Source organism: Castanea sativa, chromosome 3 (assembly GCF_040712315.1).
Source record: "Castanea sativa cultivar Marrone di Chiusa Pesio chromosome 3, ASM4071231v1".
Classification (NCBI taxonomy): Eukaryota; Viridiplantae; Streptophyta; class Magnoliopsida; order Fagales; family Fagaceae; genus Castanea; species Castanea sativa.
In genome coordinates this window covers 52934644-52945638 of record NC_134015.1, presented here as the reverse complement: position 1 = coordinate 52945638, position 10995 = coordinate 52934644, and the positions used below count along the sequence as shown (strand labels likewise).

The 10995-nt window shown below is 43.3% G+C and overlaps 1 protein-coding gene across 1 annotated transcript; it reads left to right on the top strand.

The window, feature by feature from the left end:
* The first annotated feature begins 3885 nt into the window (after positions 1 to 3885).
* Positions 3886 to 4579, top strand: LOC142629155 (uncharacterized). Its single transcript, XM_075803136.1, has 2 exons — positions 3886 to 3992; positions 4180 to 4579. Exons 1-2 carry the CDS (start codon positions 3886 to 3888, stop codon positions 4577 to 4579), a joined length of 507 nt encoding a protein of 168 aa, XP_075659251.1.
* The last annotated feature ends 6416 nt before the right edge of the window (positions 4580 to 10995 follow it).

Sequence of the window (10995 nt, the reverse complement as noted above, 5' to 3'; positions counted from 1 at the left end):
GCCTTTGGGCTCACTGTTGTCCATGGCAATGTGCAAAGGGGAGACCCTAAAAACGTACTCCGACAGGTATTGGGAGATGTTCAACGAGATTAAGGGAAACTTCGATGACATGGCCATAAGCACCTTTAAGGTCGGCCTACCCACCAAGCATGACTTAAGGAAGTCCCTAACAAGAAAGCCTATGGGGACTGTGCGCCAGCTCATGGATCGCATCGATGAGTACAAACGGGTCAAGTAAGACCAGCAGCAAGGAAAGGGAAAGTTAAGGTTATCCCCCAGGAAATGAGGGATTTCAGGTAGGACTAATACAATAATAACAAGCCTCGGAGGGATTTCGATGGGCCCTTGGGTCCGGTTGTTGCCCAGGCAGTTAGCACCATGTTTTAAGAGCCCATGCACTGAGTCTTGGAAAAGATAAGGAACGAGCCCTACTTTAAGTGGCTAAATAAGATGGGGGGAGACCCCATGAAGTGCAACTAGAGTCTCCATTGCCAATACCACCAGGAGCGTGGGCATACCACCTAGGACTGTAGGACCTTGTGGAACCATCTGGAGCAGCTGGTGCAAGCAGGAAAGTTGAAGCAATTCCTGTATCAGCCTAATGAGCATGGCAGCCAGCTTGGGCCTAGGGCGCATGGAGATGCTTCTTCAAAACCCCCATTGGGCACAATTAGTGTAATCTTCGCTGCCTCGGGCAGAACCGATTCCTTTCCATCCAGGTAATGTCCATAGATCAGACAATCGCCAAGGACTTAACCCCTAGTCCGAAGAAGAGCAAAGTGGGAGTTTGACCAGTCTTGAGCTTTTCCAACGAGCATAAAGTGGGAACCTCACAACCACATGATGACGCCTTAATGGTTACCCTAGGAATCGGGGGATATGGCGTTAAGAGGGTATTGGTAGATTAGGGCAGCTGTGCGGAGATCATGTAACCCGATCTATACAAAGGGCTGAGACTAAGGCCAGAAGACCTAACTAGCTACAACTCCCCTCTGGTGGGTTTCGATAGAAAGGTTGTTATCCTAAAGGGGCAAATCAGATTGCTAGTGCAAATGGGATCAGAAGTAGTGGAGGTAGATTTCATTGTGGTGGACGCCTACTCCCTTTATACCGCCATTATGGCGAGGCCCTAGCTCCATGCCATGGGAGTTATCCCCTCCACCTTACACCTGAAGGTAAAGTATCCCTCAGGGGATTGGATCGAAGAGCTGGTGGGAAGCCAGTCTATGGCCAGACAATGCTTGGTAGCTGCAATCAAACATCAAGCCAGAATGGAGCCCTCGGCTCTTGGCGAGCAAAGTTTATAGAAATTAAAGGTGCCGGTGTTATCCACGGATGTGGTGGGAAGTGAGGTAAAGTGTGAGCAACTAGAAAAGATTATCGTCAGGAATGATAAAGAGAAGTTCTTTCAAGTTGGCGTTCAACTCCCTCCTCGGGAGAAGAAGGAGTTAATAAATTTTCTTAGAAGAAATCTTGATGTATTTACATGGAACCCTTACGAGGCTCCAAGGGTGGATCCGGACTTCATCGAGCACTATTTAAACGTTAATCCATCTGTCGCCCCAAAAAAGCAACCACCTCGATGCTTTTCCAGAGAACACTTCGATGCCATCAAGGAAGAAGTACTTAAACTTAAACGGGTTGGAGCTATAAAAGAAGTGTTCTACCTCGAATGGTTGGCCAACACAGTGGTGGTAAAGAAGAAAAGTGGGAAATGACGAGTATGTGTGGACTTCAAGGCTTGCCCAAAAGACCCATTCCCTCTACCTCAGATAGACCAAGTAGTAGATGCAACTGTGGGCCATTCTTGGATGAGCTTCCTGGATGCCTTCCAGGGATATCATCAGATACCGTTGGCCCTGGAGGATTAGGAGAAGACTTCCTTTGTCACGTCGACAGGGAATTATCATTACAAAGTAATGCCATTTGGACTGAAGAATGCAGAGTCTACTTATAAAAGGATGATGACTAGGATGTTTGAACCGCAACTAGGAAAATGTATCAAAGTTTACATAGACAACATGGTAGTAAAGAGTAAAGTGGAGTCCAAGCCTGTAAACGACCTTGGAAGTATCTTTGGTATATTAAGAAAACACAAGTTGTGCCTCAATGCTTTGAAGTGTTCTTTTAGTGTTGCTCTAGAAAGTTTCTAGGCTACATGGTCACCCATCGGGGGATTGAGGTCGATCTTAATCAGATCAGGGCAATTTGTAACCTGTAGCCTCCTCGGAACTTCAAAGAAGTCCAGAAATTGACAGGAATGACTGCCGCTTTGAACCGATTCATCTCCCGATTAGCGGATAGGTGCCGACCTTTCTTCCAGCTGCTACACAAATGGAAGGGATTTGAATGGACAGAGGAATGCTCCTCGGCCTTCCAACAGTTGAAGGAATATCTCTCTCGGTCACCTATTATGTCCAAACCCGAGAAGGAGGAAGTTCTATTTTCTTACATCGCAGTAGCATCCCACGCGGTGAGTCTGGTATTGGTGAGAGCCAACAATAGGGTGCAGAAACCAATCTACTATGTGAGCAAATTACTACATAAGGCAGAAGTCTGTTATCTACCCTTGGAGAAGGCCATTTTGGTAGTAGTACACGCTACGCGAAAGCTCTTGCATTACTTTTAGGCACACACAGTTGTGGTTCTAACCCAACTCCCCCTTCGATCACTGCTTCGAGTAGCGGACTACACGAGGAGGATTGCAAAGTGGGGGACAATTCTAGGAGCTTTCGACATCAAGTATGTGCGACTCACTTCCATGAAGGGCCAGATCCTGGCGGACTTAGTGGCCGAATTTGCTGAACATTTGCCAATGGAAAAAAGGGAGAGGCTAACATGGATGGAAAATCAGTTGGGGTGGTCGTTGTCCAAGAGCTTTTGCCATGGAAGGTGTATATAGATGGTGCAACTAATCAGAGGGGATTAGGAATGTGGCTAGTTATCATGTCCCCTAAGTGGATCACTATTGAAAAGTCCTTAAGGCTAGGCTTCTCGGCCACCAATAATGAGGCTGAGTATGAGGCTCTGTTGACAGGAATAGATATGGTACAGAAGATAGGAGGGCGAGCAGTGGAGATATTTTCAGACTCGAGATTAGTCGTAGGCCAAGTGAAGGTAGAGCTGGAAGCATGACACCTAAGGATGTAGGATTACCTGAACTAAGTTAGGCGCTTGCAGGCGGAATTCGAGTCTTTCTCCTTACAACAAGTTCTGAGGAGTAGAAACACGCACTTAGACTCCCTTGCCACTCTCGCAACCTTCTTGGCGCAAGGCTTGCCTCAGGTGATCCTGGTTGAAGACCTGTGCAAGCCTGCTGAGAGGGAAAAGGAAAGGGTGGGTTCTCCTTCACTAGATTCGGTGGGGCCCAGCTGGATGGATTCTATTATGTTATTTCTTGAAGACAACATCTTGCCTGACGAAAAGGGGGAGGCTAATAAGGTTCGGAGAAAGGCTCCTCATTTTTGGTTATTAGAGGACAAAAAATTGTATAAACGGTTTTTCTCTGGGCCTTACTTGTTGTGTGTACATCCTGAGGCAGTAGAACCTCTCCTAGAAGAATTGCACGAAGGAATTTGTAGGAGTCACACAAGTTGCAGATCTCTATCTCATAGGGCACTTACTCAAGCATACTGGTGGCCGGGTGTGCAGAGGGAAGCCTAGGAATATGTGAGGAAGTGTGACCAGTGCTAGAGGTTCGCCTTAAACATTCTCTAACTTGGGGGTGTTCTTAACCCCCTCTCTAGTCCTTGGCCCTTTGCGCAATGAGGCTTGGATATTGTGAGACCTTTCCCTAAAGCGGCAAGGAACAAGAGGTGGCTTTTGGTCAGCACTGATTACTTTACCAAGTGGTTTGAAGTCGAGCCCTTATCAAACATCAGGGATATGGACGCCAAGATATTTTTGTGGAAAAACATTGTTACTCGATTTGGGATTCCTCATACCTTCATCTCGGACAACAGCCTTCAATTTGATAGCAAAGCCTTTAGGAGGTATTGTAGTGACCTGGGCATTACAAATAGATACTCCACCCCTAGCTTATCCATAGGGGAATGGATAGGTCGAGGCTGTCAATAAGGTCATAGTCAATGGACTCAAGAAGAGGTTGGATGATGCAAAGGGAAAGTGGGTAGAAGAATTGCCACATGTTCTTTGGACATATTGGACCACACCTCACAGATCCACGGGGGAGACCCCATTTTCAATGACTTACGGAGCTGAGACCGTGATTCCTGTCGAGACCAAGTTCCCAAAACTGAAGACAAGCTCTTTCACTTCGAGTAACAACGATAGACTGTTAGAGAAGAGCTTAGATTTGATTGAAGAACAAAGGGAAAATGCCATGATTCAATTGGCCTACTATCAACACAAGCTCAAGCAAGGGTACGACTTAAACGTGAAGTTACGGCCGCTAACACCTGGGGATTTGGTGTTAAGAAAGGTTCTAGGCACTGCGAAGAACCCAGCATGGGGAAAGTTAGGGCCCAATTGGGAAGGGCCATACCGCATCACCTCGATAGCTGGAATAGGGGCTTCTTACCTTGAAGATTTAGATGAAAATGTTATACCACGTCCCTGAAATGTAAATAACCTGTGAATGTATTATTATTAATGAAATTCTTTGTTGTCCTATATCGTCTATGACACTATGCGTTACCCTTCTTACATTATGTGTTACCTTAGTCACGCCTGGTCCTTTGGACCACCTATTTTGGATTACATACTCTAAGTGTTAAATAGAACCTCGGTCATGCCTTGGGAAATTAACATCTTAATTACATACTCTAAGTGTTAAACAGAACCTCGGTCATGTCTTGGGTAAATTAACATTTTAATTACATACTTTAAGTATTAAATAGAACCTCGGCCATGCTTTAGGTAAATTAACATTTTAATTACATACTCCAAGTGTTAAACAGGATCTTGGCCATGCCTTGGGTAAATTAACATCTTGATTAATTACATATTCTAAGTGTTAAACAGAACCTCGGCTACGCCTTGGGTAAATTAAAACCTTAACTAAATTTGTTTAGTGTTAAACAGAGCTTTAGTTATGCTTGACCACTTATACCCCGTGCCATGGATAGATTAACACTTTCCACTACTTATGCGAACCCTCGGATTACCTGCCCTAAGGAAATTAATACTTAATGAATCTTCCAATACTAACACTTAGTCATTTTTTCTCATTACTTACATGGTCCTATCTTGTCCGAATAAATAACAAATTCCTCGGCATTTATTATTGTTAAAACAAGGATGTTCACTTGTAGAGGCGTTATTTACTTAAAAGCCTCAGCAAAGGGCAAAGAAAGGACTATAGCTAGCTAGATACAAATATGGCAAACAAAAAGGGACATACACAGAATAAAAATTTAAAGTCTTTTCATTAGATAAAGGAATAGTTATGTTACATCTATAGGTAGATTTCCAAGAAAGAAGATTGCAAGAAAGAAAAGAAAAGTAGGACAAAATAATCTTGATTACAATAAGAGAAGGATCCTAAAAAACTATGCCTTGGCCTTGGGAGGGAGATCTTCCTTAGACATAGTCTCAACATCCTTGGCTTTAGGAGGGGGATCATCCTTGGATGTGGCCTCAGCATCCTTGATCTTGAGGGCAGTTGTTGATCCCTTGACCCCTATTAGGGATGCAACCTCCTTGCCTTTACCCTTCTCTCCTGGCCGAGGACCACCCTGGCCAGCCCCTTTGCTCTAGGCCCCCTCAGCCCCTTGGCCTTGATCACCAGCCTATTCAGGCCCTGTGGAGACCTTGGAGGGAGGGAGAGAGCTCTGGGTGGCAGGGAGCTGCTCGAGGGGAGTAGGCTCAAGGGTAGTTGAAGGTGGAAGGGTAGCTGGAGCCGCACGGATATCTGGGGGATACCACACGTTCTCAAGCTTCCTCCACTCCGAGGTAGTTAGGACTCCCGCCACGTTCAGGGCTTCTGTCCATACTATCTGGCAGTATTCCCTACAAACCTCGGTGAGCTCCTCTGCCAAGCGAATCTTGGTCTCCTCTACCCCTTGGTTATAGGAGGCTTGCGTTGAGGCCTCCGCTGTCTCCTTAATGGTCTAGGCTGCCTCCTTAGTCTTGGCCAGCTTTGCCTTCAAGTCTAAGACTTTCTGCTGGGCCATAGCTCACTTTATTTTGGCATAGTGGAGCTTCTTGCGTTGCCCTTTAGCTTGGCTTTCAGCGGTTTTGAGTCTGGCCTTAGCGCTTCATCTCCCCCTCTCCTCCTCTATTAGCTTTGTGTCGAGGTCCTGGATTTTTAGCTCAGCCACTCCCAGGGCCTTGTCAGCGTCGGCCCAAAGGTTGGCCTTGGCCTTAGCCTTGTTTCGAGGGTCGTTCACCCACTCCTCGGTGATAAACACCTCTTGGATGGCCTGCATAAAGGTGACAAACGAGCGCGTTACTCAAAGGAAAGAAGAAATGGAAGAAGATAGCCAAAAGTAAAATAAAAAAAATAAAAAAAAAAAGAAGAAGGGGGGGGGGCGAGGAACTTACCAAGGCAAGATCCTTCTTCAGGGATAGGAAAAGCTTCTGCTACCTCATTTTCTTTAGGGCAGTTATATCCTTAGGCAGAAGGACAGGCTGCTCTAGGGCTTCGGCCAAGTAGTGGGCGTGCCCTTTCTGGAACTCCCTAATGGATGAGTTCCGAAGGATGGTAGCCCCATCTAGCTCTAGCCGAGGAGCCTAAGGGGGGTTTTGGTGGTGCACCTCTGCCATTTACGCTCTTCCCTGCTATCGACAGAGGAAGCCCGTGTCTGGCCCTTGGCCATTTTCTGCTGCTTCGACTCCCTTTGCCAAGCCACCTCCCCCTCCTCAGTCTCGTCTTTCTCCTTTCTCTTCTTCTTTAGGTTGGGTATGGGGAGCAAGCTGCCTAGAGGAGAGGGAGGAAGGGAGAGAGCGGGAAGGAGCTGGGGCGCCATAGGGTCCTTCAAAGTCTGCCCCTTAGCCCTATTTGCAAGGAGGTCCTTTAAAGTCTTCCTCTTATTCAGGGCCATCTCTTCCTCTTCCTTTGAATTGCTGTCAATGCGCACGATTACGAGGCTAGGGGCACGAACACCCGAGGTTCTGTCCAACTCATCCTCTTCGTCCGAGAGGTGGATGACAGGATCTCCCGCCTCTTCCTTTTCTTCCTTGAGACAGAACTTGTCAATTTCCTCCTCGAGTGATAGATGAGAAGAGGCAGTTTCTTCTCTTGGAATCGCTGTTCCTCGGGGAGCACGTGGACGAGGTCAAACAACTTGCACCTTGTCTTCTCGGGCTAGAAAACTTGGCGCAATGACGTTTATGCAATTGAGCCGAGGTTCGCCCGCTCAAATTATGTTGCCAACCTCTTAAAAGGAATCGGATAGGGGCTGGAAGTCGAGAATGAGATGGACAGCCCTTAATTGCCCATCTTCGCTCATGAACACCTCGGACATGAGCACCCTGTTGAGATCGTTGATGTTAATGAACCAAATGTTGGGGGCCACGTATCTCTTATCTATAAACACAACCAAGAAGAAAAACCACAGACAGAACAATGAACACCCAATCAAAAAAAAAGGAAAAGGGGGGGTCATAAAACAAAGTCTAATGACGAGGAACCTAAACCTAAGACCTGGCTCCCTCTCCTGGGTCAGACAATGAAGACTGTTGTGCCATTCCCTAGAAGTGATCAAGTAGTCGTCCTTCATGCCCTTGTTGGACTTGGGAAGACACGATACGAGCCTAACGGCTGAGGATCAGGATTTAAGGTAATACCCGGAGTCACCAAGTGAATGGCACTCGTACATGAAAAAGACGTCGTGCTAGGTGAGGTTCAGACCCATATGTGCATTAAGGGCGTCTACATTGCCTAAAACCCTAAATAGGTTGGGCACGCATTAGTGTGGGCACAGCCCATGGGCAAGTAGGTAATCCCTAGTCACGCTACCCATGGGGAGAGTCATTCCCTCTTCTATGAAGGCGATCATAGGAATGACCACCTCCCCCTCTTGCCTATCGGTGTGCCATTGCCCTAGAGCGTAATACCGCAGGGAAACTCTTAGGGGGATGTGGTATTTGGCCCTAAATCCCTCCATACCGGCGGGAGAATCTACTAGGTGGTTGAAACTACTCATCTAAACAGACTAGAGAGAGAGGCGAATGGGGTGTCTAAGAAAAGGAGGAAGAAAATAGAAGGCCGAGGAGAAAATAGCCTAGAGATGAAAAACTTACAAAAATGAGAGAGAAGTACGCCGTAGGAACTTCTTGGGAATGGGAGGAGTTGAGAAATCTGGGAAGCTTGGGATTATGGGAAGCCTAGAGAGTTCAAAAATTTGTAAAGTGAGTGAAATGAACTCTCCAGGCGCCTTATATCGGAGGTGGGCTTTGGGTGAGAGTTATCCCACCCAAAATTCGAGGAAAAATGTCAACCGTAGGATCTCCATCTCACCATTGGATGCGGGAAACAAGACACTGCCTGGAGCATTTGATGAAGTGTTGCGGACTACGAAGCGTCAAGTACAGTTACGAGACACGTGAAACGACGTTCGCACGCATGGGAGTCAGAGACACGTGTCAATTTAACTGCCTAAAGTCAAAACCCCATTTCTCTTCTCGTATGGGAGGAAACCAATGGGAATTTTGAGAGGCTATTATGGGGTACTAGAATTTCGAGTAAGGCAATTATGCCACGTGTCATAGCATGGTCGAGAAGGTTTGTTACTGCGCCAAGGAGTCCATGTCCTCGGATTCTATGATCACACCATCATCACGTCATCAAAGGAGGCCTTACTATGCAGAAAGAGCTTTAGGATGGGGACTAGCATTGACGTGATTGAAGAGCTGAAGGCTGCCACCACATTTAATGCATCCTACCAAACCTTCTGGCTACATTTATGTGGAGAAGATCCTTGAACAGTGTTGCCTTGGTTGCCGCATCTCACAGGGGTACATGGAAGGTGGTTGATGGGACTGACACTTGAGTGGTGGCCTGCGTGATCAACAAATGGAAGGCTTGGATCATCTAGAAGGGCCTATATAAGAGGGAAGGTCTCTCGGAGAGGAGGGATCGGAAAAATAGCAAAGAAAAATGCTGTAGCACAAAGAAAGGAAATTGTAAACAAGTCTGATAGTGATATATTGAAGAACAAAACCTCCTAGGACTTATTTGAGAAGAATTATCCTTCTCAATATTGTGATTGCCTTCTATTTTTCCTTGTCTCTTTGATTTTTCTTGGCCTATGGTAAGCACTATCTCACTCATGAAAGCCTAGTTTCGAAGCCCACACTCTAACAAATTCATTGTGTTGGGCTATTTGGGCCTGGGTCCTTCAGTCGTTTGGGCCCAAGAGTCAAAACCAGCCCTTACAGACCATAAGTGTCATGATTTTTTCTTTGAATGCTTAATATGTGTTTTTCATTATATTATATATAAAATATATAATATAATTGTATTTTAATGTAAATAATTTTTAGTTGGTTCAATTATCTTTTCTAGTGTTTTTGTGTATTTTGACCAAAATATTGAGTTGGTAAATCAAAAAAATGGGTGAAGAACACTATTGTGATAACCATAAATGTGGCAGCCATTTATGGTGCTATCCTTAGCGTCGGTCTTATTAATAAATTTCGTAGAATAAAACTAATTATTTTAAGATCTCATTTTTTTATTATATATATCCAATGCTCTACGCATGCATTAGAACACTTAATCCCTAACACTTACTAAATCAATTAATATAATCGAAAAATAAATGGGAAAATTTCACTTTAAACCTATAGCTTAGTGGTAGTCCAAATTAAATCCTATGGTTTCAAAAGTAACAAATTTAACACTAGAATTTTGAAAAATAAAAAATTCAACCCTAAAGTCAAAATTACTTAATACTATTACTTTACAAGCTAGGAATGGTAATACCAAAAAAAAAAAATCCCACCTTTAAAATTGACTAAATATTTATGACATTAAAATTATTGACAATATTTTATCTTGGCTAAAAAAAATTTAAAATTTAAAAATTTTATTTTATTGAGGGAACTCTGACTTGCAACTGAATGAAGATAACTCATTTTGTTCAAAATAAAGGCTTACATATACATTGAAAATGTTTTCTCCTTTTTGCCACCAACATGTTAATTGAATACTACTCTTAGCAATTAGGAATCAAGTTTAGGAATGACATTGGACCATGCAGTAGTTTATTAAATAAAATTACATGAATAACTAAATTAACTCTATTGCGATGATGATACTGTAGGGGAGGTTATGCGGATAAATAGATAGATGCCATGATTATAAAATATCTAAAAGCTAAAGCATAATATTTATTATTGCTATACTCCTTTTGAGCCACATCAGCGTAGTCTTTCAATCCATTTTAGTCCAATTTGGTTTACTTTGGTCAATTTGGTTCACTTTGGCCCATTCGGTCCACTTTGGTCTACTTCAGTTCATTCAAACCATTTTGGACTAATTAGGTTTTAAATTAATTCTTTTTGTATGTTGCCATTTTAGTTTTGGGCTCAAAATTCCCCCATCCCCTTATTTTTTGGGTTGAAAAGTATAAAATTATATTCTATTTGGGTTAAACTATTTAGTTTTTGGCAAAAAATATAAACAAAAAAGGCATTTGAAATTAGAGATATGGACTAAAAAAGCAATAAAAATGATAAATAAATTCAAAAGGTTACCTTAAAATTTAGGTTTCAATAATATAGGCCTTATTATACTTATATTTGAAAAGAAAAAAGAAGAAGCTAGAATTCTAAACTTATATAAGAATTTTAAACTTAATGTAACATGTTACATGTATTCCATGGAATGGAATTGTACATTTAAAAAAAAAATTCTTGGATATGTTCAAATTAGTCATTTGATTATGGTATATATAAATAAAAAAAGTCATTTAAATAAAATTTCTGCATTTATATATAAAAATACTATGATTATGTAATTTATATATTTTTATTAAATTACGTTTTTCATTTATATATATGTGTGTGTGTGTGTGTGTGCGCGCGCGC